Here is a 17,006-nt window from a genome sequence, read left to right on the forward strand (position 1 = left end):
GAAGTTTATAAACGAAATCCCAGTTTTCTCTAACTCTCCATAGGTTTAAATGTTAGGAATAAGAGCAAAGCAACATCACTGCAGAGCCCTCTTGACGAATCTTCAGATTCTCCCTTAGAGGGATAGTGACAATTCCTACAGACATCTAACAGGGACAGGCTTCACTACTCCCTGCTTTGTCAAAATCCAGCCCAGTCATCCCTGTCAGCTCTTGCAGCCACAGGGCACGGTCCCCTTTGGCAAGGGCAGGGACAGAGTCACAATAAGAGTTGTTCTTCTCAGACAACCCAGCCCTATCTCGAGTAGGCTTCCTCCTTTCCCCAGTTCCCCATGACATCCAGGGACTGGCCTATGTCACCTCCTCACAAAAGAGATCTTGTCACTATCATCCTTTGCCCACTGGCAAGCAGCTTTGGCTTTGATTCTTCTCAACAACCAGAGGACATGGTGGGATTTCATCCCTTTGATGTGACTTGAAAAGCCTTAGCAGGCTTGCTTGAGAGGAACTGCCAGGCCAAGACCAAGCCATCCTTGTGCCCTCCTTACTCCCAAACGCTCCTCACATTCTGTACCTGCCAATGGTCCACGATCTGGACTCTGACACCCTGCAGCATCCACTAATGCTGCCTCTCTCGACAGCACCTTTTCAGTCTTGCCACTGACGCTCCCTCGATTTCAGCGGCTCCAGGCACTTTAGAAGTCACTCCGTTTTCCAGGTCAGGAGCCCCTGATGAGGAGTGTCATCGAAAAGACGTGACTGCTAATTGATCGGTGAGCTGGACCCACGCACTCCTCCTCACTCCTCCCCTGTCTCTTGAATATAGGTTCTGCTTGCCTTTCCCACCCCCGGAGGCTGCTGCAAAGACATAGCCTTGAAATGGTGATTTGGTGCTGAGAACAGCTGCACTGTATACCTGACAGCATGTTTGAGCCTCCTTATAGACTTTTAAGATTTGGCAAGTGGGTATGGGGATCTATTTGTCTTGCTGCCGCCCAAGGTGAGTGCCCTCATACCTAAGTTCCCTTTGCTATTATTAAAACTGCCACCTACCAACCCCTGAGGGACCTTGTCTTTCTTCGGTCTCTCCCTGCCCTCTGCTTATGGGGGCCAGTTTCCGAGTACACCGGGAAAGCTCCAGACAGGCTTGTGGACCTACATGCCCCTGCCCTTGGACAGTCTGGCAATAGTATCATGCACGTGAACTGCACAGCAAACCCCCCCGCAGGTAGTAACCTCTTAGACTTGAGGCTGCTGCCACGGCACAACATGGCTCTGGGAGGGGTCCCTACAGCAGGTACGTTCATTTAAAGCCTTTGAGCATCTGTGAGTAACTCATGTCTTCAGGTTTTTGGGTCATAGGATTAGTCTTAGAAATTTTTCTGGGAGGGCGCCTGGGTGGCTCAGTTGGTTAAGTGACTGCCTTCGGCTCAGGTCATGATCCTGGAGTCCCGGGATCGAGTCCCGCATCGGGCTCCCTGCTCAGCAGGGAGTCTGCTTCTCCCTCTGACCCTCCTCCCTCTCATGCTCTCTGTCTCTCATTCTCTCTCTCAAATAAATAAATAAAATCTTTAAAAAAAAGAAAGAAATTTTTCTGGGAAAATATATAAAGTCTTTATCACGATCTCAGAAGTTTTGATATGTTGGATACTTTTTTTTTTTTTTTACAATAAGTGAACTGTACCCCCAAAGTGGGTCTCAAAGTCACAACCCCAAGATCAACAGTCACATGCCCTAGGGACTGGAGCCAGTCAGGCACCCCTGATGGATGCCTTCTAATATTGAGCTCTGCAAGCAAGGGGGAGTATTGTACCTAGTTATTTGTTAGAAGCACTTTATTTAATAAGAGAGTCACTAAATTTTTATATATCATATAAATAAAAAAAACAAAAAAAAAGAAAGAAAAAGAAAAAATGGACTATAAAATTACTGTACTGTAGAGTTCAACAGCAGGAAAAAAGTCCTGATTTTACATTCTAAAAGTAAACTGGTTCAAAAATAAATTTCAAGAGTCATAACGGGAGGTGGGATACAGCTACTCTCCAGCTACTTCTTGCTGTTACTGTGACTGATAACTCACACACACACACACACACACACCCCAAAACTGTGCTGTATCTTAGTGACATGTATTTGAGAACTCCAAATATTAAAATTTCACAGATATATGATATGTGCAGAAATACACTTTCTATGAAAAAGAAATATTTTAAAGAGATGTTTCCCTTTGGTCTATCATGTTTTTATTTCTGGGGAAATATATTAGGTTCCTATAAATTTGATACCATAATACTTCTGGTTCTGTATTGCTGCCTTCAAAAGTTTCAGAAATTTTAGGTTATAAGATGTCTTAACATTTTCTAGATCAAATATTTTCTATATCAAAGGGAGTTATTCTTATTAAGTGTTCTCATTTAATTCGGGCTTTACAAGTAGATACCTGCTAAAAGAGATTTTCTTCCTGTCTTGATTCTCAAGTAAAATAGCATAATCTCTCTGTGGCATAATTCATATTATTCATCTGTATTTCTTTTTTTTTTTTTTTAAGTAATCTCTATGCCCATCACGGGGTTCAAACTCACGATGCCATCAAGAGTCACGTGTTCTACCGGCTGAGCCAGCCAGGTGCCCCAATTCATCTATATTGTTATCCTAATAATATGATACTTAACTGTGAATATATAAGTTACTACTATGTTAGTGATCTACACCAACGAGGCATTCTCTGGTTTTTAGCAAAGTCGTTAGATGGACTTACAGATGTCCATCAGAATTCCCAGCTCTATGCCCCTGATGACCCACAGCATTGCATTTACAAGACAGATAGCTAGGCCTACAGCTACATCTATACTCTGGATGTTCATATAGTGAGGTTGACTCACATAAGCTGGATGGCACCTGATGTGGAGATTTGCACACCATTGGGTCTCGCAATCACAAGCGACAGGGATTTGATGATGACAGTGGGCAGCTGGTCCAGAGTGGTCTTTCCCAAGCTTCTCTTTCACTTGGGAACACTTTAAATGTTCAATTCCTGGCAATTCCTTTATTTTTCATGAGAGCATATTAGACTGTAATTTTTGTTCTATTTTTATCATTTGAAAATGTGGCATTTTAATTTTAAAAAATTAAAATTATGTTCCCCTCAGTAATCTGAACATTAAAAAAAAAATCAAGCATTAAACCAATTAAAATGAAAGGGGAAAAAACCTTATTGATGAGTCCAAAGAGCTTTTGTATATGTGGGTTATATTTATTGGTATCTACTATGTAAAGAAATTAAAATTGAGAAATGATTATTATTGTTATTTTCTTTAGGGAAAGAGAGAGAGAGAGGACGAGCAGGGGAGGAGGGCCAGAGGGAGAGGGAGAGGGAGAATCCTATCAGGCTCCATGCTGGGCATGATCTCGGGGCTTGATGTCACCACCCTGCGATCGTGACCTGAGCTGAAATTAAGAGTTGGAAGCTTAACCAACTGAACCACCCAGAAGCCCCAAAATTGATAAATTAAAGAAATATTAATTTTTTATTTTTTATTTTTTTAATAAATATTTTTTTAAAAAAAATTTAGTGAGGAGTGACATTGTTTTTACATTTTTACAAGTTTCTTTAATGTCTGACTTCATAGAAGAACTACATTCTCATATGTGTCTCTACATTCAATGCACAGGGACATCACATATGCAGCCTTTGGAAAACCCTACTGTTCACACTGACAGAAAGAGAGTAAAAAGGCAAATAATATTTTAGTTTTATTATGAAAATAATTTTTTCCAATTATTTTATTTGTTTAAGCAAAATCATCAAATTTCACATGAAAAATGGAATGTTTATATTGATCTTTTAAAAAAGAAATTCAAGGGCGCCTGGGTGGCTCAGTTGGTTAAGCGACTGCCTTCGGCTCAGGTCATGATCCTGGAGTCCCTGGATCGAGTCCCGCATCGGGCTCCCTGCTCGGCAGGGTGTCTGCTTCTCCCTCTGACCCTCCCCCCTCTCATGCTCTCTCTCTCATTCTCTCTCTCTCAAATAAATAAATAAAATCTTTAAAAAAATAAAAATAAAAAAAATAAAATAAAATAAAAAAGAAATTCAATTGTGGTAAAAAAAAAAACCCATAGGACCATAAAATTTACCATCTTAACCATTTTTAAGTATTCAATTCAGTAGTGTTAAGTATATTAACAGTGTTGTGCAACAGATCTCTAGAACTTTTCAATCTTAAAAGACAGAAACTCTATGCCCCCAACCATCAGGCAGCCATCACTCTACTTTCTGTTTCTATGAGTTTGACTACTTTAGGTACCTCCTGTAAGTGGAATCATACAGTATTTGTCTTTTTCTTTTATTTATTTTTAAAGATTTTATTTATCTCTTTGAGAGAGAGAGACAGAGAAAGAGAGAAAGCATGAGCAGGGGGAGGGGCAGAGGAGGAGGTCAAGAGGGAGGTAATCTCAAGCGGACTCCACGGTGAGCGCAGAGCCGGATGCAGGGCTCAATCCCACGACCCTGAGATCAGGGCCTAAGCTGAAACCAAGAATTGGATGCTTAACTGACTGAGCCACCCAAGCACCCCAGTATTTGTCTTTTTCTAACTGGCTTATTTCACCTGGCATAATGTCTTCAAAGTTCATCCATGTTATAGCAAGTATGAGAATTTGCATCCATCCATCCATCCATTTATTTATTTATTTATTTATTTATATTTACGTATTTATTTCAGAGAGAGAGTGTGTGAGTTGTGGGGGGGACGGAGGGAGAAGAAGAGCGGAAGCAGACTCCCCACTGAGCAAGGAGCCCTATGGGGGGCTCAATCTCCAGACCCAGAGATCATGACCTGAGCCAAAACTAAGAGTCAGATGTTCAACCGACTGAGCCACCTATGCGCACCCCAGAATTTGCATCCTTTTAAAGGCTGATTAATATTTCATTGTATGTCTGTACTACATTTTGTTTATCCAGGCATCCACTTTCTTCCAAGAGCTTTACAGTTTTAGGTCTTCAATCCATTTTAAGTTAACTTTTGTATATGGTGTAAGAGAGTCCAACCTAATTCTTTTTTGTCCCCAGCTTTATTGAGATATAATTGACTTATAACATTGTGCAAGGTTAAGGTGTACAACATGGTGATTTTATATACATATCTTTAATGTATGTTTATATGTATATATATGTTGCAAAATGATTACCACAATAAAGTTACTTAACACATCCAGGGCGCCTGGGTGGCTCAGTCCTTAAGCCTCTGCCTTCAGCTCAGGTCATGATCCCAGGGTCCTGGGATCGAGCCCCACATCGGGCTCCCTGCTCCGCGGGAAGCCTGCTTCTCCCTCTCCCACTCCCCCTGCTTGTGTTCCCTCTCTCACTGTCTCTCTGTCAAATAAATAAATAAAATCTTTAAAAAAAATAATAAAGTTACTTAACACATCCATCCCTCACATAGTTACAATTTGTGTGTGTGAGTGTGTGCATGTCCAACTTCCTTTTTTTTTTTTTTTTTTGCATGTTTTTCCATCCAGTTTACCCAACTCCATTTGTTGAAAACACTGTCCTTTCCCCATTGAATGGTCTTGGCACTCTTGTCAAAAATCATTTGGGGTGCCTGGGTGGCTCAGTCGGATGAGCATCCGACTCTTGGTTTTGGCTCAGGTCCTGATCTCAAGGTTGTGAGACTGAGCCCTGCATCAGGCTCTGGAGCCTACTTGGGATTCTCTCTCCCTCTCCCTTTGCCCCTCCCCCTCCACCTGCTCGCACTCTCTCTCTCAAAAAAAAAAAAATCATTTGACCACATATGTGAAGGCTCATTTCTGGGCTCTCTATTCTATTGTGTTGATTTACATGTCTCTTCGTGCTAGTACCACACTGTTTTGATTATTACAGCTTTGTGATTAAGTTTTGAAATCAGAAAGTGTGAGTCCTTCAACTTTGCTCTTCTTTTTCAAGATTGCTTTGGCTATTTGGGGTCCCTTGTGATTCCATATGACTTCCAAAGAATGGATTTTTCTATTTCTGCAAAAAAATGTCATTAAGATTTTGATAAGGATTGCATTAAATCTGTACATCACTTTGGGCAATCCTGACATCTTAATAATAATAGGTCTTCCAATCCGTGAACATGGGATGTCTTCCCATTTATCTGTGTCTTCTTTCTTTCAACAATGTTTTGTGGTTTTTAGTGTATAAATCTTTCATCACCCCCTTGGTTAAGTTTATTCCTAATTACTCTTTTTGATGTTATTGTAAATGAAGTTATTTTCTTAATTTCCTTTTCAGATAGTTCATTGTTAGTACATAGCAATGCAACTGAGTTTTTATTGTTGACTTTTTATCTTGCAACTTTGCTGACTCTTTAGGGTTTTCTATATCTTACATCATGACATCTGTGCACAGAGATAATTTTACTTCTTTCTCTCCAATTTGGGTGCCTTTTAATACTTTTTTTTTTTTTTTTTTTTTTTGCCTAATTGCTCTGGCTAGAACTTCTAGTACTATGTTGAACAGCAGTGGTGAGAGCTGGCATATAGTTGGATCCTGTTTTTTGTTTGTTTTTTTGTTGTTGTTTGGATCCTGTTTTTGTTTTTGTTTTTAATACATTCAGCCAATCTGTGTCTTTTGATGGGGAGTTCTATTCATTTACCTTTGAAATATTTACTGATGGGAAAGGACTTACTATTGCCATCTGAAAATAGTTTTGACCTGTAGATGCTCTGAAAGGATCTTAGGGACCTACTGGGTATTCTGGGACCTACTAGGCATCCCTGGGCCACACTTTGAGAATAGCTGGTATTTTAACAGTGTGCTTATGTTGACAAGATGTTTATGACTTGACAAATGGTTTTGCAAAAACACATGATGATCTCTTGGTAAATACAAAAACAAACCAATATGCATGGTTCAATTAATGTGAAAAGATTTTTAAAAATTCAAACACTATATTATGGGTTGTACAAACATAAGGAATCTGATGGTAGTCCCAGATTACTTTGCCATATTTCATGATTTAACAGTGAGAGGACTCAGAAAATGTACTAAACTGCAATAAGTCAACTTTTTTTCACAGAAGGTATAAATTTCAAGTTACTGAATATCTGAGCACCCAGTTGTACACTATCAACTGATAAAGCAAATGTCAATACATTTCTAAAATAAGCTTTTTTTCCCAAATTTTTATTTAAATTCTAGTTAGTTAACATACAGTGCAATATTGGTTTCAGAAGTAGAATTCAGTGGTTCATCACTTACGTACAACACCTTGTGCTCATCATAACAAGTGCCCTCCTTAATACCCATCCCCCACCCACCTCCCTCTATCAACCCTCAGTTTGTTCTCTATTGTTAAGAGTCTCTTATGGTTTGTTTCCCTCTCTCTTTTTAATTTTTTTCCCTTCCCATATGTTCATGTTTTGTTTCCTAAATTCCACACATGAGTAAAATCATATGGTATTTGTCTTTCTCTGACTGACTGACTCTTCACTTAGCATAATACACCCTAGCTCCATCCATGTTTTTGCAAATGGAAGATTTCATTCTTTCTGATGGCTGAATAATATCCCATTGTATATATATACCACATCTTCTTGATCCATTCATCTGTTGATGGACATCTGGGCTCTTTCCACAGTTTGGTTATTGTGGACATTGCTGCTAAACATTGGGGTGCATGTGCCCCTTTGGATCACTGTGCTTATATCCTTTGGGTAAATACCTAGTAATGCAATTGCTGGATCATAGGGTAGTTCTATTTTTAACTTTTTGAGGAACCTCCATACTGTTTTCCAGAGTGGCTGCACCAGTTTGCATTCCCACCAGTAGTGAAAGAGGGTTCCCCTCTCTCCTCATCCTCACCAACACCTGTTGTTTCTTGCATTGTTAATTTTAGCCATTCTGACAGGAGTGAGGTGGTATCTCATTGCAATTTTGATTTGCATCTCCCTGATGATGAGTGATGTTGAGCATCTTTTCATGTGTCTGTTAGCCATTTGGATGTCTACTTTGGAAAAATGTCTATTCATATCTTCTGCCCATTTCTTATCTGATTATTTGTCTTGTTGAGTTTGATAGGTTCTTTATAGATTTTGGATACTTACCCTTTACCAGATACATCATTTGCAAATATCTCCTCCCATTCCATAGGCTGCCTTTTAGTTTTGATTGTTTCCTTTGCTGTGCAGAAGTTTTTATCTTGATGAAGTCCCAATAGTTCATTTTTGCCTTTGTTTCCCTTGCCTCCAGCAACATGTCTGGTAAGAAGTTGCTACAGCCAAGGTCAAAGAGGTTGCTACCTCAAAATCCTCCAAGATTTTCCTGTCTCACATGTAGCTTTTTCATGCATTTTGAATTTATTTTAGTGTATGGTGCAAGAAAGTGGTCGAGTTTCATTCTTCTGCATGTTGCAGTCCAGTTTTCCCAACACCATTTGTTGAAGAGACTGTCTTTTTTCCATTGGATATTCTTTGCTGCTTTGTGGAAGATTAGTTGACCAGATAGTTGTGGGTCCATTTCTGAGTTCTCTATTCTGTTCCATTGATCTATGTGTCTGTTTTTGTGCCAGTACCATACTGTCTTAATGACTACAGTTTTGTAATGTAGCCTGGAGTCTGGAGTCATGATGCCTCCAGCTCTGCTTTTCATTTTCAGGGTTTCTTTGGCTATTTAGTGTCTTCTGTGGTTCCATACAAATTTTAGGATTATTTGTTCTAACTCTGTGAAAAATGCTGGTGGTATTTTGATAGGGATTGCTTTAAATGTGGAGATTGCTTTGGGTAGTATAGACATTTTAACATTGTTTAGACATTTAGACATTGTTCTTCCCATCTGTGAGCATGGAATGTTTTTCCATTTCTTTGTGTCCTCTACAATTTCTTTCATAAGTATTCTATAGTTTTCAGAGTACAGATCTTTTGCCTCTTTGGTTACATTTACTCCTAGGTATCTTATGTTTTTTTGGTACAATTGTAAATGGGATTGATTCCTTGATTTCTTTTTCTGTTGCTTCATTATTGGTGTGTAGAAATGCAACAGATTTCTGTACATTGATTTTATATCCTGCAACTTTGCTGAATTCACGTATCAGTTCTAGCAATTTTTTTTGTGGAGTCTTTCAGGTTTTCTACAGAGTATTATGTCATCAGGAAATAGCGAAAGTTTGACTTCTTCCTTGCTGATCTGGATGCCTTTTATTTCTTTTTGTTGTCTGATTGCTGAGGCTAGGACTTCCAGTACTATGTTAAACAGTAATGGTGAGAGTGGACATCCCTGTCTTATTCCTGACTGAAGAGATTTTTCCCATTGAAGATGATATTAGCTGTGGGTCTTTCATATATGTCCTTTATGATGTTGAGGTGTGTTCCACCTATACCTATTTTGTTGAGGATTTTTTTTTAAAAGATTTTATTTATTTATTTGGGAGAATGAGAGAGAGAGCATGAGATAGGGGAGGGTCAGAGGGAGAAGCAGACTCCCCACTGAGCAGGGAGCCCGATGCGGGACTCGGTCCTGGGACTCCAGGATCATGACCTGAGCTGAAGGCAGTCGCCCAACCAACTGAGCCACCCAGGTGCCCTTGTTGAGGATTTTTATCAAGAACGGATACTGTATTTTGTCAAATGCTTTTTCTGCATCTATTGAGAGGATCAAATGGTTCTTGTCCTTTCTTTTATTAATGTAGTGTATCACATTGATTGATTTACAAATATTGAACTAAAATAAGCTTTCTTAAAAAGGAAAAGCTTCAGACTTTCTATAGGCAGTTTTGCTTTACTTCTCTGGCAGTTTTCTTTACTTGTTACATATTTCAAGTATGGCACAGATTTTTAATCCAGTCTTTACAGTATACAAAACTGAAAAAGTTGACATGATAGCTTGAAATGTATCTACTTAAGCTATAATAATTCCAAGTGACTTAGTCTTTACCTGGAAGCAGAATCCTAGAGTTGAAAGCATGGAGTATTGGACTAGGAAGGCTGGGCTGAAATCCCATTTCTACTATTTCTGAGGCAAGTAACTAAGCTGCTATAAGCCTCAATTTCCTCACACAAAATTTGTGACAATAATAGCATAATTATTATATCACAGAGTTATTGGGAAGAGTGAATGAGTTAATAGATGAAAACAGCTAAAAAAAAAAAAAGAAAACAGCTTAGTGTCCTTTATGTAGTAATTGTGTGTAAACATTAACCACCATGTTGTAGTATCCTCCAATTGTTTGGAATGTTTACTATTTTGCAATATGCAAATTCTTATATATTTAAATAATCCGTATGTTGTCTATGATTCTCAGACACAACTGTGTGTCCTTTTCTTTTTTTTAAGATTTTATCTATTTATTTGACACAGGATCTATTTATTTGACACAGAGAGAGAGACAGAGATCACAAGCAAGGGGAGTGGTAGAGGGAGAAGTGGGCTTCCTGCTCAGCAGGAAGCCTGATGCGTGGCCAATCCCAGGACCCTGGGACCACGACCCGAGCAAAGGCAGATGCCCAACTGATTGAGCCACCCAGGTGCACCTATTCAATTCTTTTTTTTTTAAAGATTTTATTTATTTGAGAGAGAAAGAGAGAGTGAGTGAGCAGAGGGAGGGAGGAGAGGGAGAAGCAGGACCTCCACTGAGCAGGGAGCCTAATGTGGGGCTTGATCCCAGGAAGACGCTTAAGGGACTGAGCCACCCAGGTGCCCCTACAATTCAATTCTGATATTAACTACTCAGAATTAGTGCAGACCCCACAAATTAAGGGCTCAATCCCGTAAGACTGCCTCCACTTTAGATGTCTGTTTCAAGTCTTAGGGACAACCCATACTTTTGACCCACTGGCTATAAATCAGGGATTCCTACAACCCCCTGCTCAGGTTCAATAATTTGCTAGAATGGCTCACAGATCTCAGGAAAACACTTTACTTACATTTACCCAGTTTATTATAAAGGATACAAGTGAACAGTCAGATGAAGAGGTACATAGGACAAGGTAAGGAAGGGTCTCCATCACAGGAACCTCTGTCCCTGTGGAGTTGGGGTGTGTCACTGCAGGTGGATACATTCACCAAGTTGGAAGCTCAGCAAATCTCACAGTTAAAAAAGTTTTTATAGTGTTCAATATCCAGCACACCTTCTCCTCCCTGGAGGTTTGAGAGTGGGTCCAAAACAAAAGGAACCAAAGCTTCCTACCCTTTGCTCATTCAGGTGACCAGCCCCATCATGGGGCCATCTGGGGGCCCCACCCTGTCACCTCATCAGCATAAACTCAGGTGTGACTGGAGGAGGCTTGTTATGATTAACGGAAGACACTTCTGTCACTCAGGAAATCCAAGGGTTTTAGGAGCTTCTTGCCAGGAACAAGGAACAAAGCCCAAATATATTTCTTTTATTGTACCACAGTTGGAAAGGAGAGAAAATGAATTAATTAACTGCTGTTATTTTATTTTTTTAACTGCTGTTATTTTAAATAGTCTTATCTCAAACTTTTCAGAAGCAAAGACCATGACTTCAATTTCAATTGTCCTACAGTATCAACCATTGTGCCAAATAAGTAATCAATTCATAACAGTAATATCTTGCATTCACAGAATGCTTCATAGCTTTACAAAGTTGTCTCAAATGTATTATCTTTGAATCTCACACACTTGTGATGGTCAACATTTTACAGATGATCAAACTGAGGTCCTAAAATGTTAAGTTACTTAGCCAGTAAACATATCTTAGAAGAAGCAGAGATATAATACAAACTCAATTCTTCTGATTTAAATTCCAGTCTTTGTCCACGTCACCAAAGATACTAAACTGTACGACAGGTGACTGGTTCTACCTGGTTTGGTCCTAAATCATTTAATTTCTCTGGGTCTTATTTTCTTCATCTGAGAAATGGATCATTAAAGGATTTTCATTTCCAAATCTTAAGATTCTATTATCTCTAAATTCTCTTCTAGTTTTAAAATATCATTTAAATGATATCATTAAAATATTGTTTAAAATACCACAACAGGGGTGCCTGGGTGGCTCAAAAGGCTGGGAGTCTGTCTTCAGCTCAGGTCATGATCCCGGGGTCCTGGGATGGAGCCCCGCATCAGGGTCCCTGCTCGGCGGGGAGCCTGCTTCTCCCTCTCCTCCTGCTGCCCCCCTGCTTGTGCTCTCTCACTCTCCCTGTCAAATAAATAAATAAAAATTAAAAAATAAAATAAAATACCACAACAGTTGGCTTTTCCTTTGCACCGAAATGTCAACAGTGGAGATAGTCAGTAACCATATTTTCACTTTAGAAATGTTCCTAGAAAGCCACTAATTTAGGAAAGACACAACATTTAGTAACATTGGCAAATCCCACTGGTTTCCATTAAAAAAACAAAAAACAAAAAAAAAACACCAAACACTGATGTTTCTAAGGAAAAGTATGTAATATACTTTACTAATTAGTTTTGGTGAAGAGTAAGTAGGGATAAAAGACTCCCATGACATCATACGTGTTAAAGGAGTACTCTAAAAGTAGAGGGGATGTATTTGTGAAATGTTCTTGATTTCAGGAACATTTCAACCAGACATGTACTTCTTCTCAGACCATTAACATTTCTCTCTTAGAAATTATTGGAATCTGCACAACTTCCTTCTCCTTTTCTATTTCAGGATAGGAAAAGCATGTGGGTAGGCTGGAATACTACTTCTTAACCCTCCGTAGGAGAGCATTATTATTGGATAAATCAAGAAATAACAAGAGTCACGGGGCGCCTGGGTGGCTCAGTCGTTAAGCGTCTGCCTTCGGCTCAGGTCATGATCCCAGGGTCCTGGGATCGAGTCCCGCATCGGGCTCCCTGCTCGGCGGGAGGCCTGCTTCTCCCTCTCCCACTCCCCCTGCTTGTGTTCCTGCTCTCGCTGTGTCTCTCTCTGTCAAATAAATAAATAAAATCTTAAAAAAAAAAAAAAAAAAAAAAAAGAAATAACAAGAGTCAGGCATCGGAGGGGAGGTTAAGCTAGTAGGTAAATTATACTGTTTTCCAACATTGAGATTCTACAACTTCATTGTTTACCCCACCCTAAAATTCATGGCTCCCAGTAATATGAGATGTCTATAACCCACTTTATAAAGCCTCTAAATTCAATATAATAATTTGAAAAGCCTACTCATCTCCACATTTGATAAAATACTTCTTTCCCCTCCTTTTAAAAAGTATCTAGATGCAAAGTTCTTATGTAATTACACAAAACAAATGCTTTGGAACACAAGGCCCAATCTGAAGCATTATAGGCCTCAAACATTTAATGTCACAAACTATTCATTTGCCCACACTTTTGCGGATACATCACTGATCTGCAGTAATGACTCTTCGTAACAGCAACATTTTGTAATCTTTTTTTGGATTGCTATACTTAGTCAAATATTTATTGAGCGCCTACTATATGTCATGCACTATGTTAATCATTTAGTTTCACATAATTCTTAAAATAAAAAAGGCCATTCACTGCATTTTGGTTAACTTTACCCTTTTATAATGAAATAAAAGGCGCTTCCTTTGTTTCTCAAGCAATAAAAACCTCACTAATTCACTTTCTCAACTCCCAAGTTGTAGAGATATCAAATACAAGAAACGTGTTGTTTGTTTGTTTACAACCTGCTTTCCAATGGAGGAAATAATGCAATTCTGTTGCAGTGACATTAAAAACAAAACAAAAAAACCACCCTGAGGTGCCTGGGTGGCTCAGTTGGGTAAGCCTCTGCCATCTGCCTTTGGCTCAGGTCATGATCCCAGGGCACTGGGATGGAGCTGCATGGGGCTCCCTGCTCTGCCCCTCACTCATGCTCTCTTACTCTTTCTCAAATAAATAAATAAAATCTTTTAAAAAAAAATCTCAAAAGTTACTTATAACTAGGAAGAATAAATACAGGAAGATTTCAACAGAGGAAAACTTACAAACACTGAAATGAATTTGACTTTCTGCACAGTCCCAGGAATCAGACCAGCGCCAAAAGGTCGAAGTCATAGGAAAGTAGATGTCAGCTCAAAAACAAAATAACCCCCTCTTTCGAACAACTTTTCTAATACTTAAAGCTGGTTTGAATACTGAAATAGCTGCTCTCAGGACTACTTGCCTGGAGGTTGTAAAGGAGACTGAAGCACTGGAGGGAAAGTTGAAATACTTTATAAAGTACCTGTCAACATGGATTCCATAACTAACATTGCTATTACGACTTCCTTAAACCCGACAAAACGGGTGACAATGAGTTCTTTCTGAATCCAAGAAGCAGGGTAGTCAAGGTTAGGATTCCTGCTTTTTCACTTTCCAGTATGACACACAGCCCTTGAAAAGAGCTCGCAATGATCTGCTGTCCAAATAAATTTGGAGGAATCTCCTACAGGACCTCCCATTAAGAAAACGAACCTTTCTATCCTGGAATGTTCCCCCCCACACACACACCCCCTCTTTTTTTTGGCAAGGAGGGACAGAGAATCAGGACTCCGAGGACAGAGATGTTCTGAAAGGCGGCGCACTCCCAGGAGAGGAAGTGGGGAGAGCAGTTCCAAGTGAGATCCTACACTGCGTGGAGCGTGGAAGGAAAAGGAGAGGTCGGGGTGGACGGAGTGAAGAGTAGAGACCAGAGAGCTTGCCGGCGTCTCGGGTAATGCCTGGTGATGGTGTGGGGTGTGTTCACCGTGGAGAGAACCCAGCGGCTCGTGGGCACAAGGGCTGAAGAAGCCGAGAGGCTCAGGTGCCGGACAGCACGCATGCGCGGGCCCGTAGCCGCGGCAGTCACCTTCTGGGTCAACCGCCCGGGTCTTGCGCGGCGCCGCACTGCAGGCGCCTCCCGCCCCAACGAGGAGGCCTGACTCACTTTCTTCTCCTTCCCGCCGCCCGTAACCCGGCGGCCAAACCAGGCCCGCGGGGCCCGCGACGCCAGCGTCGACGGCGGCTGCGACGGCCTCTGGGAGCGCGTGAGGCTCCGGGGTCGCTGCGGCGATTGGCCGGCCGCGGCGCCCGCTCCCATAATGCAGCGCATGGCGCGTCATTGAAGAGAGACCATGATGGCGGCGGCGCTTGGGCCCCCAGAAGTGATCGCTCAGCTGGAGAACGCGGCCAAAGTTCTGATGGTGAGTACACCGCGACCCCCGCACCCCAGCATCTGCGGGCCTCTGGCTGGCTCTGCCGTGCCAGGCCTTCCCGCTCGCTAAGCTGGCGACCGGCAAGGGCCTCCAGGGAGCCCTGGAAGTGGAGGAGGTGGCGGTGGCGTGGCGCAGGATTCTCCATCCTACTTTCCTTCTGCCTTCGTTCCCCCCTCTTCCTGGGGCTGTCCACTTCCCCTAGGTGTCTGGCACTCCGGTCGGGCGACGGAATATGGTACTGAAGGAAAAAGGGTTTCCTGTGCCACCGTCTTCACCGTACGCCCTGCCCAGCAGACTGGGTCGAGAGCGAGGCGCGGGGAGTGAGGTCCGGGTCATCCCCGCAGGGCTTTGGTCGGGGGGCAGTATGTGCGCCGCTGGGGAGTTGGTGCCAGGAAGGAAGGAAGGGATGGTCCAGCCCAGGTGCTGTTAGCAACCCTTGTTCCCTTCGAGCATGCGGGTCCTCAAGCTCTTTCTCTGACCTGCAGCCACCTCTGGGGTAACCGCAGCCGCCAGCACGTGGAAGGACCGGCAGGAGGGAGGGAGGGAGGGGAATTTTTGGGACCAAGGTCATTGGGGCAAAACTTTATTAAAGTACCAAGCTCCCTGTGGGTCGCGCATTAAGGAGAGCTGAATCTAAGGTGCTCGTTGACTTCGTTCTTAACACTATACAGTGAACAGTTTGATGAGTATGTTATTTGCCCAGGGAATTTGAGAAGGCTGAGTTAAAGGATAACAAAAGTATTCCACGCAGAGAGTAGAAGTAAGGATAAACTATATTCAGTTACTCAGTAAACTGTATTTGTTGTTGTTGTTGTTGTTTTTTTTTTGGAAGTTAGAGGCTCGGTTGATTGCTTGAATTGATCCAGCCTTTCTAAGAATCGAATACAGCTAGCTTCGTTTTATGTATATATGTTTGTATGTATGTATGTATGTATGTATGTATTTAACTAACTTCTTTCCTTTTCGTTCGGTGCTTGGATTATATGTTCGAGCATCACGTTTAAAAGTATTTGAACTAATTCTAGCATAGTTTGTAGTTCCACTTACCAAGTTTTGTTTTCACACACAACACCAGATAGCTCATGAAATTTAACTAAATTTAGAAGTCTAATAAAAGCAGGGTTTATTTGCTTCATTATGAGCAAAGCTAAGTGAATCGTTTTGTCAGAAAACTGAGTAAAGTTTTCAGACTCTTCCAAGTTAAGTCCAGAAGAAACTAGCTAGTATTCTCCTTAATAGAGGTTCTTAAAATACCTGACTTGGTGTTTCCTGAAATATCTGAAAAATTTCTAGGAGCCAGGGACCCTATTGAGACTCTGGAAGGAGTATGTGACCCCAAAAAACACTGCCTTAGTTCTTACATTGATAGGATAAAATTAGTGTCTTGCACTAATTAGCACTTGTGTTTGCCAGTACCAGTACCGTCCCTCTTCCCTGGCAAAGCTGATTTTATTGTCTGTAAGGGAGTAGCTGAGAAGAATAGCAATAAGTATTGTTTATTGAGTGCATACTACATCCAGATACTGTGTGTGATGTTTTACATACTTTATTAATCCTTGCAACAGCTTTACAAGGTTGAGAGAGTTTAAGTGGCCCGGATTACATAATTACTAAGTTGATGATTTAGGTTCAGAACTCAGATCTGTCTGACTCTAAAGCTGGGTCTCTTTCTACTCTACCTCACCACCTCTTATATATGTTGTGTAGATATCCATTTACATACTTTTTAATCTTTCCAGAGAATAGTATTGAAAAAAAATGTTATTAAAAATAGGAAATTTGTTTTTCAAAGTTTCCACTTGTCACAAATGTGGACCACAAATGTGTAGTAGGAGTAACAATTACTGCATTATTTCTTGGTATGAAAGCTGAATTCCAATTTATTATTAGTAGTAACAGCTTACATTCATTAAGTGCTTACTATGT

General features: G+C 40.9%; 1 protein-coding gene across 2 annotated transcripts in view; it reads left to right on the forward strand.

Moving 5' to 3' along the window:
* Positions 1-14,740: 14,740 nt before the first annotated feature.
* XPO4 (exportin 4) overlaps positions 14,741-17,006 on the forward strand; it is a 117,332-nt gene continuing 115,066 nt past the window's right edge. Inside the window, exon 1 of one of the 2 annotated variants that reach the window (XM_032403375.1) lies at positions 14,741-15,068. Coding sequence is in view for 1 of the 2 variants with exons in the window: in XM_032403371.1 (XP_032259262.1) it covers positions 15,000-15,068 (69 nt within the window). In the remaining variant the exon portion in view is untranslated. The remainder of the gene's footprint in view (positions 15,069-17,006) is intronic. The other variant, XM_032403371.1, reaches the window with a different exon arrangement.

Source organism: Phoca vitulina, unplaced genomic scaffold, assembly GCF_004348235.1.
Source record: "Phoca vitulina isolate PV1807 unplaced genomic scaffold, GSC_HSeal_1.0 scaffold5, whole genome shotgun sequence".
Classification (NCBI taxonomy): domain Eukaryota; kingdom Metazoa; phylum Chordata; class Mammalia; order Carnivora; family Phocidae; genus Phoca; species Phoca vitulina.